General features: G+C 46.9%; 1 protein-coding gene across 4 annotated transcripts in view; it reads left to right on the forward strand.

Moving 5' to 3' along the window:
- Window positions 1–8,547, forward strand: part of AFG1L (AFG1 like ATPase) — a 192,190-nt gene extending 183,643 nt beyond the window's left edge. For 3 of the 4 annotated variants that reach the window (XM_037064995.1, XM_037064996.1, XM_037064998.1), the window contains 3 exons: window positions 2,180–2,320; window positions 5,411–5,524; window positions 7,948–8,547. In XM_037064995.1, coding sequence (XP_036920890.1) covers window positions 2,180–2,320; window positions 5,411–5,524; window positions 7,948–8,076 — 384 coding nt within the window. In that variant the 3' untranslated portion in view covers window positions 8,077–8,547. The remainder of the gene's footprint in view (window positions 1–2,179; window positions 2,321–5,410; window positions 5,525–7,947) is intronic. The other variant, XM_037064997.1, reaches the window with a different exon arrangement.
- Window positions 8,548–25,133: the final 16,586 nt, after the last annotated feature.

The following is a 25,133-nucleotide window of genomic DNA, read 5'->3' on the forward strand; positions in this document are numbered from 1 at the left end:
AGAAATCACGTCCGTGCATAAAGAGTGGGCTTAATTATACGTAACTACATACTGAAGATGAGGTTTTACAGTTTTTACATGTATTTTCTTTACAGAAGATGAGACACTAAATTCTAACTTCTCTCAAAAAAGTAGTGCATGCCACCCTCAGAGCATGGGAGGTGTGTTGCGGGTTACCCTCTTCGCCATGACAGTGCTGTGTTTGGTGATTGCCTTCATTACGTGAGGGTTCCACAGTCTCACCTGGTCCAGCTGTGACTCTGAGGACGGAGAAATGTGCAGAGGCTGACTGAGGGTCTAAGGTGGTGGAGCAGCACTAACTGGTCCCATAGCAAATGACACTTCTTTACATCCTCAGCTCATTTGTACTGAACCTAATCTTTTAAGCTCAAAATAGTAAAAGTTCAAAACAGCCAAGATGGTCTGGTTATTAATGTATGCCTCAGGCACTGTGCTAAATGCTTTACATGCATTGTTTCATTTAAAATCCTGTGGGATAAAAGTCAAATTCCCGTATTACTGATGGGAATACCAAGGATCAGAAAGACTGCATACCTTGCCAAAAGCACATAGTTTGTAAGTAACAGACTGAGGATTCAAATCTAAGCAGTGTCAAGCCCTGGTTCCTAGCTACTCTGTTAACACACATTCCTGGTCCATATCAGGTTTGGCAGCAAGGTCTCCTTGTGTGAGAGCCAAGCTTAAACCAACCATACACACACAGAGAGACACCCTCTTAAGACAATGTGTGGCTGAGGTAAGCTGGGGAGACCCAGCCAAGGTCAGGCACTTGGGTCTGGAGGTTAAAGTGCTTCAGCAAGGGAGGGAGATGGGAAAGGCAAGGTTATCTCCTTCTTCCCCCATTTGGCATCTGGTTGGTGAGTGGAGATGGGGAAAATCTCTAAGCAGACTTCAAGAGGAGTCAGGTAATTCTTGGGGCTCTCTCTGGTTCTCTGCCTCTTTGTCCCAGGTCTCCAAACTGCAGCCTCCTCCGCAGAATTGCTGTCCCTTGAGGGAACCACTTCTCCAGGACTTGAGAAGTTCTGGTTTACTCTTACCTCCCAGAGTTCCGTGAGGAGTCTTCTTTCTCAGGGTAACCATTTTCAACTGGTGTTAGGGTAGTGGTGGGCTTAAATGAATGGGTCCCAAGGTGGGGATGATGCTCCCCTCACAGCTCCCTCATTCTCCCAGGAAGCTATGCCTGTCTGCATTTCTGAAGTTTTCATGCTAATGGCTTCCCAAGTGTGGGGGACATTTCTGGACAGGGCGAGAAAGCACTGATGGATTCTGCCAGAAACTGAGGAGGCTTAGTGCCTGTGCCCCAGCACCAGGGTGGGTCAGGAGGAGCCAGGAGCTTTCCGAGAGACCTCCCAGGAGATCTGGCCACTTAGGCTCTGGTGCCCCCCACATAACAAGGCGGGATGGCATTTCCTGGGAATGTTCCTAACCCCAAAGGGCATGCGTGCAGATGGTTTCACAATTTGTGTGGGTTAAATTCACGTTTCAGGAACAAGCACTTTATATCTGTAGGTGGCATCTTTGTGAGTGATTTTGCAGACCTTGAGCCCTGTAACCCCCTTGAATCAAGCGGTGGCAGCATGCAATACCACGTTACGCCGAGGTCTCGGTCTGCTTCTGGTCATTAAATCCCCCTGTTCTCTGCTACAGAGGTTACCAGTGTCTCCTACATTCACCTGAGAAATTGTACCTCAGCTCACATGAAAATATTTTCTGATGAGTTTCATAATGGAGCATAGTCTTATTTCAAAATGGTGACATAATATTCAGCATGTCATTATAAGGTGGCTCTATTTAATAACAGTGGCTGTTTGTGGTTGAGCCCTGGAAGGATTTGTTAGGGCATGTTTAAAGTTATGTCATATAAATAAAAAGAGTGAAGACTGGATGTCGGGTGGGGGCCTACAAGTTACCAACTGCGGTCGCTGGAGATGCCCGTTTGCTCCCGCCCTGCGCTTGTCTCCGCTGCCGCCCCCAAGGGAGCCCCACCCTCAGCCTGTTGCGGAAGACTGCCCTGCTTGGGCGAGCTGCCCCAGAGCTACCACCCGGGGCACATCACAACAACAGCAACAAAAAGAGGTGTTTTCTAATGAAGCTCATCCAACAGCAACCAGAATTGGCTTATTTTAATTTTCTGTCTTTTACTTCATTTTAATTTCAGCCACTTGGAGCCAGTGACTATTTGGAACTATCAAAGAATTTTGATACAGTATTTTTGCGAAACATTCCACAATTTACAATGGCAAAAAGGACTCAGGCTCGAAGATTCATAACTCTCATTGATAACTTTTATGATTTCAAGGTAAGGATGTAATGTGCATCTTCCCAGACCTGCATGTTTGGGGCTGTGGAGCCAGACCTCTGGGCTGGAGTCCTGGTCTACCACCTAGACCAGGGTGCTTTGTGCCTCAGTTCCCTCATCTGTAAATCGGGGTGATAACATGTTCAGTTCAGAGAGTTGTGAGGACAAAATAAGTTAATCCATGTAAAGCATTTAAAAGAGCGCTTGGCACAAGCTCAGTGCCGTGTAAGTGCTGGTAGTAGCAGTGCCAGTGACTCTCCGCTGTATCAGTGGTTCCACCACTCCGTCACGCTGTGGGCTCTATCTGTGGTGACGTACACCACAATACCTCGCCTGAGCTGAGCGCTCAATAAATTATTTGTTGTGTGAGTAACTGATAGAACTGATAAAATAATGAATGAACCAATGAATGAATATCTAAAGAACCACCCCAGTATTGTCTGTCTCCCTGTGGCCCAGAAACCCTAGTAACTAGTACTGTTCTGTCAGGTTGGGTGTTTCAGCCACGTGTTTTAGCCTGAAGTGCCGAGCCCCTGTCCCTTCATGAGACCCAGTGTTGCCTCGTGGTTAAGGAGCGGGCCCTGGGGCTGCGCTGTCTACCTTGAAGACCAGCTTAACCTCTAGAGATTCAGTTGCTCTCTGTAGAAAAAGTAACAGTGGGACTTACGTCGCGTGGCTGTTATGAGGATTAAATGAAGATGTAAAGTGCTTAGAACATCACGGGGCGTGTAGTGAGCTTTCGGAGAAAGTGAGCGACAGTTGGCAGTATGTGTCTGCAGATGGGTGTGGACAGTGAGAATGTAAGTACAACGTCAAACTAGAGTTAGTTTAACTATCACTTTACCGTTATACAGAAGTAGATAGGGCAGTGATTTTAAAATTGAAGGGACTTTGGTGGGAGGATGAAATGCCAGAATCTTCTGGGAGGCAGAGCTGAGACTTTAATATTTCCTTTCTCTGTTCCTTAGCCGTCTCTGTCATACCAAGCCTGGTGCTAAGTGCTAGAGGTTCAATGTCAAGCAAAGCCAGATGGGGTTCCTGCCATCATGGAATTTATAGTTTAGGGTCAGAGACGCCTTAATCAAATGTCCGCAGAACTAAACATGAAGTCACCACTGTGGGATGGTCTTTTGGACAGATGGTGCCCTGAGAGTCTAGGGGGAGAGCTGACTGATTTTCGGCTGTGGGGCGGGCGACACCAGGAGGTCCTGCTGAGAAACACCTGCATCGGAATCCGCTGGGCTACTTAGGCTCTGGATTCCAGAGCCTACCCCGTCCAGCACAGGAGGACCCAGGGTGGGGCCAGGAAGGAATCTGCATTTTCACAGGCTCCTTCAGTGCATCATACAATGCTGAGAAGTGGTGGCTGAACTTTAATCCAGGGTGACAAGCGTCACCAGGGTGGGGAGTTTGCAGCAAAGCCCCTGAGCTGGGCCTGAGCCTGAAGGGCAGCCAGCAGGGCTCCGGGACAGGGCTGAGGGGCTGCATCAGTGAGTGGCCTCGAGGCTGCCGAGCACTCCTGTGGGGCCAACGTGCTGGGGTCAGCGGTCAGGAGAGGCCGGAAGCTGAGAACTCCAGAGCCGGGGGATGACTCCAGAGTCTCCAGGGCCACTCACCCAGAGACTCTGCTCAGAAATATGGAAACAGGAGGTGGGAGTGGAATAAAGGGATGGATCCTGGAGGGGGCACTCTTGTTTTTATTTTTTTTAAAAGATTTTGTTTATTTGTCTTTAGAGAGGAAGGGAAGGAGAGAAATATCAATGTATGGTTGCCTCTTGTGAGTCTCCTGCTGGGAACTGGCCTGCAACCCAGGCATGTGCCCTGACTGGGAATCGAACCGAGATTGTGTGGTTCGCAGGCCTGCACTCAATCCACTGAGCTTCACCAGCCAGGCGGCACTCTTGTTTTTAGAAGGCTGATGATCCAAGAAGAAAGCGGGAGAGGGGCATTAGTAGGTGGTTCTTGAGTGTAGAATTGATGAATTCTTACTTTTTAAAATCCCTTAGCTAGGAATAACTTAAAGAAAGTTTGTGATCTCCATCCCTTAACCCTACCTAACGCCCACTGTCTCACCTCCTAATTAGAGAATACAAGATTTATCTGGCAATGTGATGGACTCTCCTGACATTTATGTTAACTTAATCACACACTCAGAGTAGTCAAAATTATCTCATTTTAGAAATTAGCATTAAATAGACATTATTCTAGAATGTAGTCATAGAAATTTGTGAAGTAAGGGTGTTCCCATCTAAATAATGAAGAAAGTGTCATTTTGATTAAAAGAACTTATAAAAGGAGATGGAAGGCCATTTGGATATGGAAAAACTAGTCCCAAATGTCAATTTATTGTTTTAAACTATTGGCATATTTATTTAAATAATGATTTTAAAATGATAGCTGTGAATCCTAAAATAAATTCAAGACTCTTTAAACACCAAGGAGAGTCTATTTTGTATTTAAACTAGTGGACATTAAATTTATAAAGATAGAAAAACTCTTTCCAACATATGATTATCACATATGCCCACTCACTCAAACACTTGTATAATAAAGAAATATTAATGGAAAACTTAGTCTTTTTGAAGAGTGTCGGCAGGATACTGATATCCATGTAGGTTCTGGAAACTCAGGGTATAATCAGAGGGCACCCTGGACTTAGCATCCCCTACCCAGCAGGTGGGAGCCTGCGCACAGTGCATCTGGAGAGGGTCTCTGATGCACCCGGAGACGGGCCCCCAACAGCCAGGTGTGCACGTCAGCCTCAGGTGTGGGACGACTGTCGGGCTTAGAACCGGAAGATCGGGTCTGGCTTCTCGAGCTGAGACCGTGCTGCAGGCCTGAAGCTGCCCAATAAAACCTTTGCTCCCTACTGCATGTGATGGTGTATGGAAATATTTTGAAAAGTACTGTGTAGTTTAAAAGTATCACTTTAAACAGATACAAACTATTAGAAAAAATATGAACATTTTAAAAGCAAAATCTAAGCTCCATGTTGTGACAAACAAAATTTTGTTGTGTGAGAGATTTGTTCTTGCCTTCAGCTTACGAAATGTGTGGAGCAACACCATCTATCATTTTCCCTTGTTTCAGGTGCGCATAATTTGCTCTGCGTCGACTCCTTTATCCAGCTTATTTCTGCATCAGCAGCGTGACAGTGAGTTGGAGCAAAACAGAATACTGATGGATGATTTGGGGCTGAGCCAGGTAGTTGATATTAACATGATCTTGTTTTATTATAAAACAGCTTAATTGGTTTTGGTTTGATACATGGCTACATTTTGAAAAAGGAATGCAGTGTATGTTTAACTGTTGATTCGCTGCTTTCTTCTTAAGCTGGCATAGCACTTACGCTCACTATCACTAAATACAGAGAATTACAGTCTCAGTAATCATTTTTGCTTTTGACAGAAACAAAGTATAGGGTAGTGGAGTAATGGGCATGTGGTCGTACCACTCACTGACAGCCCAGAGCTGGACACCCAGCCACCTGTGTCTGGTTCTTGGCTTATTCAGCCACAACGCGCAGCCTTTTCTGCATGTCTGAGCGGTTTGTAGAGCACACAGTATAGTGTCCAAGCCTAGGAGTATAATGTCCAAGCATGGGGGCTGGCTATGCCAAGACCATGGAGTGCTTAGCAAGGCCCTTGGCTTAAAAAGAAACCCATGATTCTTCTCCCAGCCCCCTTCTATGAACATGTATGCAGACCCTGTGGGTGCCAGACCCTTGGGCCACCCCAGAGGGATTCAGCCAATGCTGAGCCAGTTCTGGTACTTGGGATTTGGTGATTTATCCCAGGTCAACCAAAAGTGACTGCATTTTCTTCTTATGTATAAATATAAATAAGTATCACAGGGTGTATTCTTCAACTGTAGACAATTGAAATTTTAGTCAGTGCTTTTTGACACCATCCACAAACATTAAGTCAAAATGGATTAAAGACTTGAATGGAAGACCTAAAATAATAAACTACATAGAAGAAAAAATAGGCAGTAAACTGATGGAACTTGGTCTCAGAGAGGTTTTGGTGAACTTGACCCCAAAGGCAATGTAAGTAAAAGAAAAAAAAATGAATGGGAGTACATCAAACTAAAAAGCTCCTACACAGCAAAAGAAACCATCAACAAAACAAAAAAGGCAACCAAACCCTTGGGAGAAGATATTTGCAAATGATACCTCCAATAAGGCAATAAAAGTAAAAATGTATGAAGAACTTATATAACTTAACAAAAAAAACCCAATTTGATTAAAAAATGAGCAGAGGACTTGGAATAGATAGTTTTCCAAGGAAGACATACAAATAGCCAACAGATAGATGAAAAGATGCTCAGTGCCACTTGTTATAATGGAAATGCAAATCAAAACCGCAATGAAACACCATGTCATATCTGTCAGAATGGCTGTTATCGATAAGACAGGAAATAACAAGTATTGGAACGGATATGGGGAGAAGGGAACCCTTACCCACTGCTGGTGGGAATGTACATCGGCGCAGCCACTATGGAATACACTATAGCGGTTCCTCAAAAAATTAAGAATAGAGGTATCCTATAATCCAATAGTCTCTCATCTGGGTATCTAGCCCCAAAAGTTGAAGATACTTATTTATAAAGATATATATACCCCTTATTCCTTGCAGCGTTATTCACAAATAGCCAAGACATGGAAACAACCTAAGTGTCCTTCAGTGGACAACTGGATAAAGAAAATGTGGTGCATTTATACAGTGGAATACTACTCAGCCTTAAAAAAAGAAGCATTGCCATATGTGACATTTGGATGGATCTGGAGAGTGTTATATCGAGTGAAATCAGTCAGACAGAAAAGGACAAGAGCCGTATGATTTCACTCCTATATGGGATATAAAACAAAAGCAACAAATCGATAAACAGAAAACAAGCTCAGAGATACAGAGGACAGTGTGGTGGTTCTGGGAGGAGGAGGAAGAGGGTGAGGAGGGTCAGAAATGTGGTAACAGAAGGAAACGAGACTGCAGGAGAGAAACACACATAGAGTACACAGATGTTGTGAAGTTGAACACCTGCAATGTATATAATAATAACAACCAGTGTTGCCCCAATAAATGTAATAAAGAAATACTAGCCAAAATTTTAAAACTCTCTATAAACACTCACCTTCCAAATGAGAGGGGTGCCTCATTCTTCCAACCCCAGAGGTAAGGGCCATTTGGAATGAGGAAGCAGTTCTTTATTGACCCGAGGAGAAATGATGTCTTCTCAGAAGTTTGGGAAAATGGGACCAGTAACTCTTTAAAAAGAAAACTTTGAAAATATGATTACTTATACCTACATGTGGAAATAAATAGCTGCTCATAAACCCACGTGCTGTGGTCTTTTGAAATGGTGATTTCTCTAAGAGCAATGCTTCCATCCAAGTGGTGTCGTGGGCAGTGTGAACGGATGCTCTTGAGGAGCTGCGTGGTCTCTGTTTCTGAGTGAGCGCAGCCCTGTCTGTCAGGCTGTGCGGACGCACGTGAGCCTCTTTCTAATTTGCCGGAACTGCTGCTGTTTGCTGTTGACTTATTTTTGGCATGCACTTTTGGAGAAAGACGTTCTTTTCTATCTGGTGGTGGTCTAACTGATGCTGGGTTCTCGGTTTTGGTCACCAGGGCACGGCAGAAGGTCTGTCCATGTTTACCGGAGAAGAGGAAGCCTTTGCATTTCAGCGCACGGTCTCCCGACTCACCGAAATGCAGACAGAACAGTACTGGAATGAAGGGGACAGAAGCAAGAAGTGAAGATCACTTGTGCATGAATGAAACACTGGGCAAGTGATTACTGCAGGGAGAACTCTTTATTGTGGGACTTGAAAGAATCATTTTCTGATCATTAATTATGCATTTTGTCCTCTGGACCATTTTTATCTAAAATGTCTGTCAAAGATGGAGTTAATTAATAAGTTAAAGCCATTTCTATAGGTCTACCTTTTGCCTATTTGTTTAGCCTTATTTCTGCACCCCAAATAAAGTAAAACCAGCACTCCCAAAGATGAAGGTAGGACCAGACCTTTGGCTTCATGGGGAGCCACCTGAACGAACCCTGAATACACGCACACAGGAAACGCTGGGTGTCTGGACATCTCCCGAGTGTTGGCAGTATCGTTGCCGTCTGAGAGAAACACATCTTTTCTGAGAGGAGGGAAAAAACACTGCCTTTCAAGTCAAAGCAAAGAAAGCATTCTGATCCTGCTATAAACTACAGGGAATAACTCTTTAGAATATGGGCTTATACATGTGATTTGCGGAGAGGGCTGTACATTGTGCTACATTTCCCAGGTCTTCAGGTTTTCTCCCAACAGAGAGTGTATTTTTTACCCCGAGGTCAAGCTTGGCAGGCAGGGCATGATCTGCAGCGGACACAGCATTGTGTGAAAACACAGGATGGTGACACCGTGGAATCCTTCCAACCAACAGGCAGGTCCAACTCTGAGAGTAACAGGACAGGTGCCAGGAATGGGGACCAGGGAGGGAGTGTCAGAGGAGGCAGGGTCCTGGACACACGCAGCAGCAGAGGGAGGGAGCAGGACCCCACTGGACAGCAGCCCCGCCCTCTCCTCACACGCATTTGCTCTGCTTGCAGAATGCCACTCCCCGCCCTTGCCTCTGCTGCTGCCACGAGACAGACACCTGTCTGCATCTACTGAAGGACACCTGATGCATCTACTTAAATAAAGCCCAGTTTGTCCTTCACTGAGGTCGCTCTCTGACTCCTTCAAGTACAATCTGACTTGGGCAACTGTTGTTACAGAAAGAATCTTGGTTGGATCTGTTAGGAAAGTCTAAATCTCTGCTCAAGGGGAAAAAGTGAAATCCACAAAGTCTTGTGACAATCAGATCTTTTTTGGAGGTAGGCACAGGTGAATGTGTTCAGATAAGAGCATCAACACAACCATCAACATAAGGAGGCTCTCTGGACCTACTTAATCTGTAAGTTAGTGATCTTTTCACATTAGTATGTTTTGGACATTGATCTAAATCGAGCAGATAAATAGAGAGGGAACCCAAGTATAGAAAAAAGTTTAAATCACAGCTTCTGAAACTTAAATGGGGTTTAAAATTTTTTATTGACTTGAAGCAGTGAATTCAAAAAGAGATTAGATAGATTAAGAGGGAGAAAGGATAAGAAATAATTGCCAAATCTATTTCTGGAGATTTACATGCTCTTAGCTAAAAATTAATTGTAGGGAATCAGTACAATAATTTCTGTTTATCTATAAGGAAACAAAGGCTTGGGAAAGTTAAGTAGCTTCACCTGAGAGTCACAGTTTACAAAACTTGTAGTGTGTTTTATACCGCACCAGCCCTACAAAAAAAGAAGATAAACTCAGTGAAGATGAGTATGAAACAGAACCATTGCTTTGAACTCAATAGACAAAAAATGTTTAACTTTATTCTTCCAATCTTAGCTTTTTGCATTTCATATCTCTGTGGCAGTTATGCTGTACCTTCATAAAAAGACAGTGGATGGACAGATGGACAGCCTGATTGATGGAAGCAGGAACTGTCCCTGAGTGTGTTGGGTGTATGTGAAATAGTTCTGTGGCAAAAGTTAATTCGAGGTCAGGGATTTAGAATTAGAATGTCATGTTTCCATGGAAACCATCATGCGATGTTGGTTAGGGTCCTGGCTCAATGCATGGAAGGCCATGGTATTCTCGGTGTAGCTGCTCCATAATTTTGCTGCTAAAGAACTTAAACTTCTTTTAAAATTTTGTGTCTGTAGGGTAAAACTGTAGTTTAGATTCCACCCGAGTGCCTGGATCACATCCCTGCTTCCATCCCAGCCCCTAGGTCTCCCACCAGCTCCTGGGCTGGAGGTGGGGTTGGGGACGGGGAGGGGGATAGGCCACATTGGCAGGGCTTTCTGAGCTGGTTTCTGCAGGGAGGCGGGGCTGCTGCAGGCTTGGATGTGTTGGCCCAGGTTCCGGGAGGGCAGAGGAGGTGGCAGAAAATGAAACTTCCTTACCCCCATCTCCTCAAAACAGCCCGCACACAGAGGAAAAGCACACAGAAATCTCGGGTAGCCATTACTAAAAGAAAATTAATGCCGAAATGGGCTGTGAAAAAAATGACCCCTAGATTGAAAAGCATGTTCAATCCTTGTGTTTCTCTTCCAAGTCCTGCCTCATTACACTCTCAGCATTCCAGTCTTTCTCCAGGGATCCACGGAATCTCTCAGAGCTAATGCTTTTTTTGTGTGAATGCTTTAAATTTATACTTGAGGGTGGAGGTCTGAGCTGAGTACCGCTATGCAACACTCCCTCACCCAGAAACCCAGGCGAAGTCCTTATCGTCGGGAAAATGCCAAGGGCACCCTGTGAAATGAACACTAATTTTCAAACCTGGAAGAAATCACCTGGAGGAAATGGAAAACTTTAACAAAGACAAAGAAAAATCTGACCGCTGCATTATACTTTATTTCTGTAGACATACATATTGACTAAAAACAAAAAAATGGAAAATAACTAAATAAATAAACCCCCGTGCTGCTGCCTGTATTGGCGTGTTGACAGGTGTGCACGGGCTTGTCTGCCATCAGGGGCAATGAAGGGAAAGCAGAGTCATGAGGCCCAAAGGCAATGGGTACGGCACCATTCTAATCAAATGTGTGCATTTTCAGCAGGGTTTCAGTTTTGCATCATAAGGCAATACCTTAATCTTTGTGAAGTATATTTCCTGTATCTACAAGTGTACAAATAACATTATTTTTTAATTATTTGGAATTTTGGAAAAAATTCAAATTTCCCTTGTAAAATGTATGAATGGATATGCTCATACCCACGTATTTAACATTGAAGAAACACAGTGCTTACTGCATGTTGGGCGTGGGGCCTGAGGTCTTTACAAATACACTGTTTGATCCTTACAACCATTCTGTGACACAGGTACTGTTCCCACCTCTTTACAGATGGGGAAGCGGAGGCACAGAAAGCAGCTACAACAGTCGGTAATAAAATGGTCAGAATATGCATCTCTCAGGCTTTCTGTGTACCTGCTGCTGTCCTGACGCCTGTCTCCCTGCTCCACATACTCGAACCTACGCTTGCAGCCCCGTTGTCTGGGATGCAGACACCCCGAGGGACGGGGCCCTGAATCCTGGGTTCCGTTCTGACTGCGGGAATCCGTGTGGCAGCAAGTCTGGAAGCGATCTTGTCAATAAATGATCTTTATCAGATCCACTAACCTCATAAGGTGTCACTGGCTGGTATAGAAAAGAATTTCCACTGGAGATGAGTGTGCAGCTCTTTCCTAAGGCAGAATTAACATTCATTTCCCCCCCACCGGCACAGCAGTTCATTTTCCTGGACCAGGAAATGAACAGTAATGAAGATCTGCCCTCTTGTTGAGTGACTGCCAACTGTATACACCTTTGCACTAGAAACTCCCACATGTTCCCTCAGCTGGCCACTCAGTCCAGTCCAACCTGTCCACTGACCTGCTGTCTCCGACGGCATGACATTCCTCCAGGACACCTGTCCATCTTTCCTGCTTGCTTAGGAAGCCGTCCAGCGGTGGCCCTGAGGCGTTTCCCCTCTCGGGGCTGCACTTGCAGGTCCCCAGCGGTTGACCCCTGCCAGCCTCTCCGGGCCCAAGTGCGGTAGGGGGAGAAGGGCTCACGGTCTGGTTCTGCCAACTTTCGCTTTGTGACCTTGAACAAGTGCTCTGAGCTGCTTCTCATCTACAAATGAGAACAATACCCATTTCATGGAGTTGTTCTGAGGATGGTTGGTAGAAAGCACTTTGCAACTGGTAAAGGACTGAGTGAATGTCGGTTGTTGTTGATACTAATGGTGATGATAAGTCACAGTGAGAGCCTACTCTGCTGTTTGTTAGAGCCCCTGAGGAATGCCAAAGAATAGACACATCCCAGCCCAGTTAGGTTCCTCGAGCCAACACTCACATTAAATGGCTGGACACCGGTGATACTGAATTCTGGCTTAATGAGATGCTATGCAGATTGTTAAATTCAAATCCATTCTTTCAGGGTTACAGAGAAAATGGATTGTTTCCTGTTTGGTGAACATCAGAGATTTTGCAGAGAGAGGGCACCATCTTGTGGGCAGTGGGACAACCTGACAGAAGAAAAGGTCCGAGCACATCACAGGGTTGAATGAACTGTGGTTCTTTGTCGAAGCTGCACCGTTTTCCGGCCCAGCTCCCGTGCCAGTGGAGTCAGAGGCAACTGGTCATATGTGGGGCCCCACGGTCAGTCCTTGTGAATGAATGCACACATGGGATTCCAGTGTTTGACAGCCACCTATTAGGAGCCCTTGGTCGTGACCACATGGCCAATAAGTAGATAAAGCTGGGCCTCCAGCTGGGTGTCCAGACTTCACCCGAGAGCACCTCCCAGGGAGCACAGGCTCCTGGGGCCTGGTGACTCCATGGCAACCTACCCACTGCCCTGCTGCGCTGTGCCGCCCCGTCCCACCCCCCAGGTGCCTGGTCCTCTCCTTCTGGCCTCTGTTCCTCCTCCTCTAGATTCTCCTGCCTTCGCTGTCCACCCCCACTGACAACAGAATAGCTAAACCAGCAGCACCTTCTTTACAAAGCCCTTGCTTCTACCCTGTCGTTTCATCCACAGCAGTTCTGAGGGAGGTGTGGTTACCACCACCTCCTAGAGGAAACGAGGGAATGAGGAAAGGAAGGCCCTGTGGGTAACACAGCCGGGAACCAGACCTGGGCCCCGGCCTCGCCGCTGCTCCCAGGCTCTGAGCACTTTGCCCCGCGGCTGCACACTCTCTCTGCTCGTGCTTCCAGAATTAATACTTGGTTCTGCCCCTGCTTCTCACCTCTTCCTTCTTGGAAAGCTTTCGGCTCCTTTTTCCTTTTCTCGCCTCCTAAGTTCTTTCTTGGGCTCATTTAAAATGGTGATGATAAAAACAACAGTGGATATTACAGAAAGGACTTTGACACATATTGTCTTCACATTCCTTCCTTGATCTCCACAGCTACAAATACCCCCAATGCCAAGAATCCCCAAACGTGTATTCCCAGTCTCCTGGTCTGTACTTCCAACGGCCCATTGGATCTCTCTTCTGGAATGTTCTTCAAACTCAGTGTGTCTGAAATGGTACTGATCTCACTCCTGTCTTCTATTCTTGCAATATCTTCTTGCAATGATACTGATATTGTTGCAAACACTCAGACAGTTCCGGTGCTCTGTGAATTGGTCCAGAAAAGAAGGGGTGGACATCAGAACCATGTTGATGCACGACTGAGAGACAGTTCAAGTGAGTATCAGTGTGGATGGCAACTTGGAGGATGGTTAGTCAGGGGAGTGAGTGGCGAGTCCAACAGTCTGGACACAGGAGCAGTCCGGGCCAATGTGATCCTGGCACTTGGGGCCTGGGTTATTTCTGCAGGACCTGAATCAAGTCTGGAGTGTCCCAGGTCTTGTGAGCCACCTTAGGCCTGCAGATGGACTCCGGAGTCTTACAGAATGAGCCTGCCTGAGAAGTATGGCAGCTTGTTGATAGTTCTCATTCTTCTTGTTCACTCTTCGATGTATTGAATAAGCATTAAGTGGTTCTCATGGTGAAGCACTCCCTTAGAAGCTATAAGGAATATAATGGTGTAAAAGCTTTAAAAATTGTGGTGGTTGGTATTGGAGAATCTGTATGTTGCTTATATTGTTCTTTAAGAAAAGTGCACTAGTTTAAGTCCATATAAAAACAGAATCTCCAAGACTGGTGTGTGAATGAGACTCTCAGGACTGGAGGCATCAGCTGTGTCCAGAACATTCGGTCTTCTTCTGCCCCTGGTATATCACCATCTCCACAGTCTGGTGCAGGCAAGGATGAGCCATACCTGTTGAGTTTCCCCAAATCTTAGCTAAGCCAAAGACTTTGTTCATGTTTGGGGACACAGATAATAAACTCAGAAAACACTTGGGACCTATTTAGATACTCTGGCTAATAACACTGAACTTGGTCATCTTCAGCATATATGTCTCCTTTGTTTCGGCTCCCCCTCCACATTCCATTCACCTGCTGTATCCACTCCCACAAAGGGACACCCTCATGGGCACGCAGATAGCTCCAAGAGCTTCTCTGGGGAGAGCAAGTTCCAAAAAGCACCCCTTTCTCTGGCGCGGGTGGGCATTTTCAGGGCTTGCTCGGGTCCACTTCTCCTCTCCCTTCGAGCTCATAGGAGGATCATACTTCTGGCTTGTTGGCAGTGACGCAAGGTCACATGACCAGTTCTGAGCAATGGGTTCTAAGCAGAACTGACAGGACGTGTCACTTCCGAGGTGAAGCACTTGTTGGTTTGAGCCCTAGATCTCTCTTCTCACCGTAGGAGACCCAGAGCCGTCACCCAAGGCAAAAGTAGCCTGCAATGCTGAGCCCCCAAGGAAACCCACAGAGAAAGTTGCGTGAGCAGGAAGTAAATTCCATTCTGATAAGCTGCGGGATTTTTATCATGCTTGTTTTTACAGCATAGTCTATACTCTAGCCAACCCCCAGACCAGCTCTTTTCATTTCTGTTTTTTGTTTGAGGACCTGGCTCTTCCCTGAGAATTGATACAAAGAATGGCTTCTCTCTTCAGCTTTATCTCTGGATCCAGGTGGTGTGTCCCCAGGAGGCCTAGAAACATCCGCCTGTCTCTACTCCCAACCCCACGCCCCTGTAGGCGCTCTAGCCGCATTCTTTGACTTTAAATGCACTTTCTTACTTCGTGTATTCTTGGTCACAGTGCAAACTTTAGGTGGGCAGGTTTAATTTTTGCCTATAGCTTTACACCCAATCTTGCTAGCACTCGAGTGGCCAGGAAAGCTGCTTCAAATTATCTGTACTTGGAGTTCAGCCACCATTTGTTTAAAACATTAAGCAGCTTCAAGTTATAAAATCCATCTGCTCCAGCATCGAGTTTGCACCCAGAGAAAACCATTGTCAGAGATGAAAGCAATCCAACCAAAGAAGAAAAGATAGGGCATGAAGTTGAGCCCCACCGGAGCACCTGCTCACCCTGAACTTGTAAGGAATCCAGTCACTTCACTCATCCAGTGGGGTGGGGACCTGGCGCAGCTGGTCACCGGGACAAGAACAGAGCAGTGGGTGGGAGTCAGGGGTGCGTTTGAGACGCTGCTGATGCTGCTAACCACACCCAACTGAGGGCAAATCACTTAACATTGCTCTCTGGCCTTCTCTGCGAAGCTCTGACATTTTGTAATCTGATTACACGATGTACAGATATAGATGGCCAGTAGGCACAGGTAAGTGCTCTGTGTTATAACTCATAAGCGAAATGCAAATAAAAAACCACAATGAGATACAACTTCACACCACCAGATGGTTAGAGTCACAGAGACAGCCAGCCACGGCTACTGGTGTGGAGAAGTTGGAACCCTCATACATCACTGCCGAAAATGGCAGTGGGGCGACCAGGGAAGGACGCTGCGCAGTTCTACGAAATGTCGAACACGATGTTACTGCGTAACTCCTAGGCACAGCCTGAGAGAAATGAAAACATGTGTCCCCACGAAAACTTGCACGTGAACTTTTATAGTCAGCATTGTTCACAGCAGCCCCCAAAGTAGAAACCACCGAATATCCACCAGTGGTGAGTGAGTCCACCTGACTTGGAAAATCCACACAGTGGACTTGTTGCTCAGCATTTTAAAAATGAAGTACTTATACATGCTACAGCATGCATGGAACTTGAGGACCGTTTGCCGAATGGAAGAAGCCAGTCACAAAGACCATGCATGTGAAATGTCCAGAAGAGGCCAATCCGTGGTGGCAGGAACGAGGAGTAATTGCGGGTGAGTAGGAGGTTTTTTCTGGGGGTGGGTCAGGGGGTCTGGAATAAACCTGTAGTTGTAATGGCACCACTCTCTGAACACTCCTGAACTGAACACTTTGCGTGGTTGAATTTTATAGTAGAGGAATTACAGCTCGATAAAACTGTTAAGAACAGTAGACAGATACACATTCGTTTATTCTCTATGTGTTCTGTGCGAGGAGCTCGGCGCAGTGAGCTGAGTTCAGACGAACCCTCTCGCCAGGATGGGCCCGTGATCTCTGGGGCCCAGACCAGGACAATGCCACAGGAAGTGCCGACGGGGCAGCTTGCCCGGGTGTTCTGGGAACACCAAGTGCGCTCAGGTCAGCCGGGGAGTTTAGCACACGGCAGAGAGAGAGCAGCGCGACCGCCGCCGTGTGCTTCGGGGAGGCCTCTCACTGCCCAGGGGCCTCTCCGAGCAGGAAGAGCACCGACAGGGGGCAGAGTGTGAAAACCGGAGGAAATGACTGAGGGCTCTGCACGTTCACAAGAGGGGATATGATGCCTGACACGTTATTCTTCTGAATGTTCAGAGAGAAATGGGCTATATTTGATCCTCCCGGACTTAACAATTTATCTTTAGAACCCCAAATACAAGGATTATAGTGTAGTTGCTGTCATCAAAACATGCCCCCTTTTTTGCACTAATCACCTATCATACTTTGAACCAAATTTGGTAACATGCCGAATACTAAATTCACTTGCTAAAGAACACGTTGGTGTCTGTGGTTAGAGTAATGTAGTATGTAGAATTAAAGATAATTGCTCATACCTTTGTGGTACTAACATAATCAGATTTCACAGCACAATAATTATTCTCAAACCACGATGAGGTAACATTCAGTTTGGGGCAAAATGGAAGCCCTGTGTGTGGCCACCTGGGGTGCAGCCTGCTCTGAGAAGAGTCGGAAGACGGGGAGCTCTGTGAGTGTGGGAGAGGACTCCGGGGGCACGGAGCAGAGGGTGGGGGATTGACACCAGAGCTGTTGTCCCAGCACAAGTTAGAAGGTTCCAGGGCCTCCTGAAGCAGGTCCTCCTTCCTGCGGGAACTGGTGTGACCAGCTCTGGAGAGGCCTGGGGCTCAGCTCCTTGTTCGGAGCTGAGCTGGAGCTGCAGCCTCTAGTGACCTGTGGGCCCCCTGGTCACTCGGCTCAGGAAGAGCTTTCTCCTCCCAGGCTCTGAGCAGTCCCCAGTTTGCGTTTCAGCCCCTTCAGCGCTGCCCCAAGGCCAGAAGCTGTGCTCCTGGGTTGCGGGGCTGGGAAGAGGGGCCCTCGTACCTGTCTCAGGCACAGCCTGCATCTGTCTGTCCACTGCCAGGCAAAGCTTCGCCTTTTGCTTCTAGTTGTCCTCTGCCCGAGTGCCGCATTCGTAGGACAGAACGACTGAGAACGAGGGACGCCAGCTCCCGGCTGGCTGGCTCCTTGCGCAGTCCTGTGGCCGGGGCTCTGGCAGTGGTGGCAGCCACCAGGGGGAGGCCTAGACAGTGTCGCCCTGCGTCGTCCACTTGACAGCTGTGAATCCCCGCAGTTCAGGTGGCTTGTTTTAAATGAGAGGGTCTTTTGTAAATGACATGGTGCGGGGTAGAGGGCGCCGTGGCCACCTTTTGTGCCTTGCGCGGGTGTCAGACTAATCACAGCTAAGTGCCCAAGAGAACCATTGGACTTAACGGGGAGTTGGGTGCTCTCCTTTGACAAACAAACAAGAAAGAACCTTAACTGTTCTAAATTCGAGGGTCTTTCCAGTGATTAGAGGTTTAGTAATATGTTACAAAGATGTACTTTATTTTATTTAAAAAACTTTATTGTATTTTTTCCAATACCATTTAGTCCCCTTACACCCCTCTCCCCCCAGCAATCACCACACTGTTGTCCATGTCCTTGAGTCCTTTTTCTTACAGGTATTTTAATAATCGGTACCTTCAAGGGTTGGGTGATGGTTTTTGACAAGACTGAGAAAGAGGCCCTGCTAACTACTGCTATAAAGAGCACGTGTGAAGCCTGTCTGGGAATATTGCATCATGATGTGATGTGTGGCCAAAAGTGTTGTCGAATCATTTATAAAAATGTCCTCATTGACACACTTACAAAACGTAAAGTCTTAAAGTCCTTCAAATTAAGGATTCATCTGTTTAAAAAAATAAAACTAAATACCTTCTGGCGTCAAGAAGGAGAAGGAAAAACTTTGCATTAATGGTGGGCAGAACTGAAAAACTGGTATCGCAAGTGCTGCCATTAGTACAGTTTTCCTAGGTTGGGTCTAGATCTCAGTATCTTGTTTCACTATAACAGCCATTAAAGCCAAGTATAAAAATCAATTTAAAACTAGGCCTTTGAATCATAAAGTATTAGCCTAAGATTTTCAAGAGAGTAAAGCATTTCCAATCATGATTTTTTTAAAGATTTTTAAATTTGTATTTGTATTTAGAGAGAGAGGAAGGGAAGGAGAGAAACATCAATGTGCGGTTGCTTCTCATGAGTCCCCTGCTGGGAACTGGCCTGCAACCCAGGCATGTGCCCTGACTGGGAATTGAACCAGCAACACTCTGGTTCACAGCCTGTGCTCAATCCACTGAGCTACGCCAGCCAGGGCTCCAATCATGATCTTTTTAAAAATTCAGCTATAATTGACATCTAACATTATATTAGTGTCAGATGTACAACCTAATGATTTGATATCTGTATCTATTGCAAATGATCACCACAATAAGTCTAGTTAACACCCGTTACCATACATGGTTATAAAAATATTGTTTCGTGATGAGAACTTCTAATACCTGCTCTTTAAGCAACTTTTAAACGTACAGCACAGTGTCGTCAACTGTGGCCCCCGCACCACGCATTGCGTCCCCAGGACTCCCATATTTTACTGCCTTTCAGTCTGAACCTTTCAACCCCTTTACACAATTTCACTTACTCCCACCCCTGCCAGTCTATCCTCTGTACCTCTGAGGCTGGTTTGTGTCGCTTTTTGCTTTAAGATTTTACATATCAGGGAGATCACAGTGTTAGCCTTTCTGTTTGATTTGTCTCACGTAGCATGATGCCCTCGAGTTGCTTTGTATTGTTGCAAATGGCAAGAGTTCGTTGTGTTTTATGGCTAAATATACACACACACCCTTTATCCATTCATCCATGGATAGACACTTGGGTTTTTTCCATATCTTTTCAAGCTGGTGTTTTTGTTTTCTTCAGATAAATACCCAGAAGAGGAATTGCTGGATCACATGGGAGGTCTACTTTTAAGCTTTGGAGGGGCTTCCCACATGTTTTTCATAGGGGCTGCACCAGTTTTCCACCCCCTCGGTGGTGTCTGAGGGTCTGCCTTAGTGGTCAGTCCAGCCGGGTGGGGCGAGGTGACGTCTCACTGTGGTTTGGCTCTGCCTGTCCCTGACGATGGTGATGCTGAGCCCCTGTTCATGCCCTCATGGGCCATCTGTGGATCTTCCACGGAAAAATGTCTACTCACTTCCTCTCCCTGTTTTTTCAACCAGATCGCTTGTTTCTTTACCATTTCCAGTAACAATCTTGACAGCAAAAAGCTTTTAAAACCCTGTTAATAAATACAATAATGTAACATAAAAGCTTATTTACATTTTTTTTTAATTTCATCCTTAAAATTTGGAGACTAATAGGGTGGTATACGTTTATTGACTGCCTCCCTGACATCTATTCCTTTTCTTTCATCAAAACTCAGGGTCCGCTTGTCTTTGGTAAATGAGAAATGGGTCCTGTGGCTTCTATCTCAAGTGTGTGGATTGTAAGGGACAGAAACTGGTTGTTCAGAGAATGTGGGAGGTGGAGATTGACATTTGCATGCACATTTGCCTCATGGCCACAAGGTGGCAGAAGGAGCTCAGTAAACACCAGCAAAGGCCTAGCCCTCAGGCTCTGTAGAGGATGTTTGCCCCACCTTGAGGAAACCACAACCTGCCAGCCCTTGGCCAACTTGTCCTTCTGGGTAAGTTAGTGTGGAGAGAAATACTTATTTTATCTAGAGTTCCCTGTAAAACATTAAAAGGTGCTGAGAGAAACAAGTAGATGCTGTGAAGTTTGATAGTGAAGGTAAGTAACCCAAGAGGGAGGTGTGTGTGTGTCTGCTTCTCTTTCTCTCTCTCTCTGCCTCTCTCCATCTGTGAAATAGTGCTTCTGGGTGTGGCCTGCTTCACTGTGACAAAGTGCACAAATGGTGAGTCACGTGCCCTGAGAGTTGTAGAGGAAAGCTGTTTTCCTAGGAAAATCAGCACAGGTGCACCTTGCATGTCCCACCCGCCCAGGGTCAGAACCTTCTGGGCACATGGGAAATGCCCAGGCAGGCTGGGGGCTGTGGACTGTGGGGTGCTGTCAGAATTGCTTCCAATGCCGACCTCATTCTCCACTTAAGAAAGATGGAGGCGTAGGTAGACACACTGTGCCTCCTCGCACAACCAAAATTAAGGATAACAACCACAATGGCATAATCAAGAAAATATATTTAAAAAACAAAAAAATTTTAGAAACAAAAAACAACCAGACCTGACAGAAAATTGAACTGTTTGGAAGTCTGACAACCATTCATCCAAACCAGTAGAAGGGCGAAGTTGGCGGCCAGCTGAGAGGGGTTGTGGCAGGAAAAAGTGGTGGCTGGTGGACCCGGGCACGCAGGTGAAGCCTCAGCTTGCAGACTCCGGGTGTAGGGTGGCAACAGGCAGACCCAGTGAGGCGTGCAAGGCGGCTGGCTGACCACGGTCACACATTCACATGCAGATAAAACAGAAGAAAATGGACAGCAAGACAACCTGCGCAACCCAGGGTCCCAGCACCAGGCAATAAAGGCTAAAAGCACAGACTGAAAACACTTGTGGGGGTTGAGGTGCTGGGAGAGACTTCCAGCGCCACAGGAGAGTTTGTTGGAGAGACCCATAGGGTCCTAGAATGTACACAAGCCCACCCACCAGGGAATCAGCACCAGAAGGGCCCAATTTGCTTGTGGGAAGTGGGGGAAGGGACTGAAATCCGAGAGAGTGGAGCAAGCGCCATTGTTCCCTCTCTGACCCCACCCCCACATACAGCGTCACGACCCGGCCACTGGATTGACCGCTCTGGTGAACACCTATGGCTCCACCCTTCACTATGTAACAGGTGGGACCATAGCAAAAAAAAAAAAAAAAAAAAGGCTCAAACAGAAGAACAGATCAAAGCTCCAGAGCCAATACATCTAAGTGACCAAGAGATAGCCAACCTATCAGATGCACAGTTCAAAGCACTGGTGATCAGGATGCTCACAGAATTGGTTGACTTTGGTTGCAAATTAGATGAAAAAATGAAGGCTACACTAAGTGAAATGAAGGAAAATGCACAGAAAACCAATAGTGATGGGAAGAAAATTAGGACTCAAATCAATGGTGTGGACAAGAAGGAAGAAAGAAGCATTCAAGCAGAAGAGTCAAGAAACAAGAATTCAAAAAAATAAGGAGAGGCTTATTTTTTTATCCTCCAGGATTCTTTAAATGTTCCAACATCCAAATTATAGGGGTACCAGAAGGGGAAGAGGAACAGCAGCAAGTGGAAACCTTATTTGAACAAATAATAAAGGAGAATTCCCCAAATCTGGCAAAGAAAATATACTTCCAGGAAGTCCAGGAAGCTCAGAGAGTCCCAAAGAACTTGGACCCAAGGAGGAAAACACCAAAGCACATCATAATTACATTAGCCAAGATTAAAATAAAGGAGAGAATCCTAGAAGCAGCAAGAGATAAGGGGACAGTCACCTACAAAGGAGTTCCCACCAGACTGTCAGCTGATTTCTCAAAAGAGACCTTACAGGCAAGAAGGGGCTGGAAAGAAGTATTCCAAGTCATGAAATCCAAAGACCTACAGCCAAGATTGCTCTATCCAGCAAAGCTTTCATTTAGAATGGAAGGGCAGATAAAGTGCTTCTCAGATAAGCTCAAGTTCAAGGAGTTCATCATCACCAAGCCCTTACTATATGAAATGTTAAAGGAACTTATCTAAGAAAAAGAAGATAAAAAATACGAACAGTGAAAGGACATTAAACTCACAGTTATTAACAACCACACCTAAAACAAAAGCAAACAAGTAGAACAGGAACAGAACCACAGAAATGGAGATCATGTGGAGGGTTAGCAACAGGGGAGTGGGAGGAGGAGAAGGGGGGAGAAGGTACAGAGAATAAGTAGCATAGATGGTGGGGAGAAAATAGACAGGGGGAGGGCAGGAATAGTATGAGAAATGTAAAAGCTAAAAAACTTATGACACATGGACATGAACTAAAGGGGGGAATGTGGGTGGGAGGGGGTGTGCAAAGTGGAGGGGAATGAAGAGGGGGAAATGGGACAACTGTAATAGCATAATCAATAAAATATATTTAAAAAAGAAAGAAAGATACTGACACAACTGAGTTAGAGACCCTTTCCAGAAAGGGTTGCTTCTTAAAAGAGGTGCCAGAGGCAGAGGCAAAAGACATTTTGTCTGAAGGGAGAATTCTGAAAAGGACTGATTTGGAGCCAGTAGCTGAGGCTGAGATCTCAGCCTTGTTCTGACCCAGCCTGGTGCTCCTGGCCTCCATCTGCCCCTAGAAATGAGGGGGTGCCTGCCTGGTGAGCCTCCCACAACCCAGTGGAGATGACGGCAAATGTTCCTGGTGATCCAAGTAATCTCTGTGGCAGTTATAGACTGTCTCTTTCTAGTCCTTTGTGTTGAATTCCACCCTCTTCTGAGGACATGGCTGTCCTCACGTGGGAAACTTTGACGTCTGCGTGGTTGACAAAGCACCTCATTGCCTTGGAAGCGTGGTGGGAGGGCACCTTCTCTGGCTGTTGGTCAGACACTTGGGCTCCTTTCTCCTCCTAGGAAATAACTTCATCCTGGTTCGTAAATAGCACTATTTGTTGTCGGCATCTTAAGCTGTAACAGCCCAACTGGATTCATTTTGTTTTGACTTTGATCAGGAAATTCTTCCTGAAACTTCACCAAACCTCCTTCTGTCTTGACCCTGCACTACACACGGGCTGCAGAAGACCCCGGAGTCACTAGGATGACAGGACTAGGGGAGAAGGCAGAGTGCTCTGGCCTTGGTGAGGACGTTCTCTCCAGGGGTTTGCTGTCCTCCAGGTGCCTGTCGGGAGCAGTCTCAGACTGGCTCTTGGGGAAACTGGAAAATCTGGCCAGAGAACAAACCCTTCTTTCGTCAGAGCCCGTGTTTCTGGAATGGGCACTGGAGAAAGCCTGCTGGTTCAAATGAAAGGAACTTGAGAAATAGAATTCAAGACACATCGTCATTACAAAACAACTTTGGAACAAGGGGGTGTCGGCGGCATTGCGCTCTGGCAGGCCCGAGAAGGCTTCAATCAAAGGGCGAGCCCAGCCGCGGCTGGTGGAGGGCAGCCTGGTGGACCCTGCGTGTGACTGAGAGCCCGCGGGGGGCCATTTTGCACGGATCCAGGGGGTGATGGCAGCAGCAAGAGTGGGGAGCCCCCAGCAAGGGGGTTAATGACCACCCATGCAACCCCCACGGAGAAGGTGATGTCAAACAGCATCGCCCAGACCCTTCCAGGAGGGATGGCAGTGCCAGGGGGTGTCGGGGGGATTAGGAGAGTGTTTGACCCAGGACACGAAGCAGACCAACCCTGCCTGGTCAAGTGCAGAGTTCACTCGGGCACACAAGGGCCGGGACACTGACCAAGGCCTCCATTGGCGAGCCCTGGTTTCATCTTCCAAGACTGAAAAAAGTTGCTCTTTCGGGAGGAAAGTGCTCCAGACGTGGGTCTTGTTTCTGAGGAAATTGGTTCACTTTTCAGCAACTACTCCATTTGCTAACGGTATGCAAGATCAGAACGAGGGTAGTGGTGGTGGTTACAAAACCCAGAATACATTTTAAAGGCTCTATTATATAGCTCATCCTATTTTACAAATGGATTACTTTTCCCCAAGCCAACTCTTTCCTGTGACAACAGGTACAGGCCACTAAGGCGGAAGCGTGAGGACATGGAGCCCGTCACCCACTGACACAGGACCCTGTGCTGATGTGAAAGTGCCGGCCTCTTCCCCGAGCCCTACCCGACAGAAAAGGAAGCCAGGGTCCGGAATGGGGAGCATCCTGATCAGTCAGATACCAAAGGGCCACTGACACCTTGTGCCCAGCCTTTCTGTCCACGAGGGCTCTTTTGTGTCGAAGGAGCCAGGGCCTGTCCCATGCCTGTGGCTCTACTTTATTAGCCACTGACACACACACAAAAAAAAACTCACAATGCTGAGTATTTGCCGGATACCTAAGTACCATTCGGAAGCAGTGATGCCTGCAAGTGTGAGATCTTGTTCTTCGGGGCGCAGGCAATGGCTCGAGCGTTTGGGCAGAGCCGTTGTCCCAGCTCCTGTAAACCCAGGAAGGGAAAAAGCCAAGACACATCCCTGCCCTTGCGAAGTCTATCATCTAGTTTTCAGAAATGGGCCAGCACCGGGTGGGCCCCAAGCCTTGGCATCACCACTGCACCGAGTGACTGGGCTTGGGGACCCGGCAGGCAATGACCTGGCACTTGACACAGTGCCCTCCGTCACAGGGGCAACTCCAGAGGCAGTAGGTTGCTGGGTAACTGAGGACTCCGGGGGCAAAGGGGAAGGAAGGGAAGGTGATCGCTATAATTGGCGCTGTGCCCTGGCACGCCAGCAGCCCCCCAGGAAGCCAAAGGGGCAAAAGTACAATGGTGGGTATTGGTTTCTCACCTGTCCTTCTACCCTAGGACCTTGACTCCGCATTGGCATGGCATTGCCCAGTGTAGCACTGAGGACAGTCCGCGCTGCCCTCCCCCACCGAAACAGGGTGAAGGCCAGATCCCCTGTGGCTGGCAGCTGTCCCAGAACACTCGAGCCCCGCATCTGAGAGGAGCCGGTGGCTGTCTGGGGGCTCAGTGCCTGGGGCCTTCTGGTAGGACCGTCCGGGGCCCAGCTGGCTGGAGAAATGCAAACCTTGTGGACAGAAACTTCGCCTGAAGTCATTCTGGCTCTATGACAGGCTC

Source organism: Sturnira hondurensis, unplaced genomic scaffold (genome assembly GCF_014824575.4).
Source record: "Sturnira hondurensis isolate 20B ecotype Veracruz unplaced genomic scaffold, ASM1482457v3 Scaffold0015596, whole genome shotgun sequence".
Lineage (NCBI taxonomy): Eukaryota > Metazoa > Chordata > Mammalia > Chiroptera > Phyllostomidae > Sturnira > Sturnira hondurensis.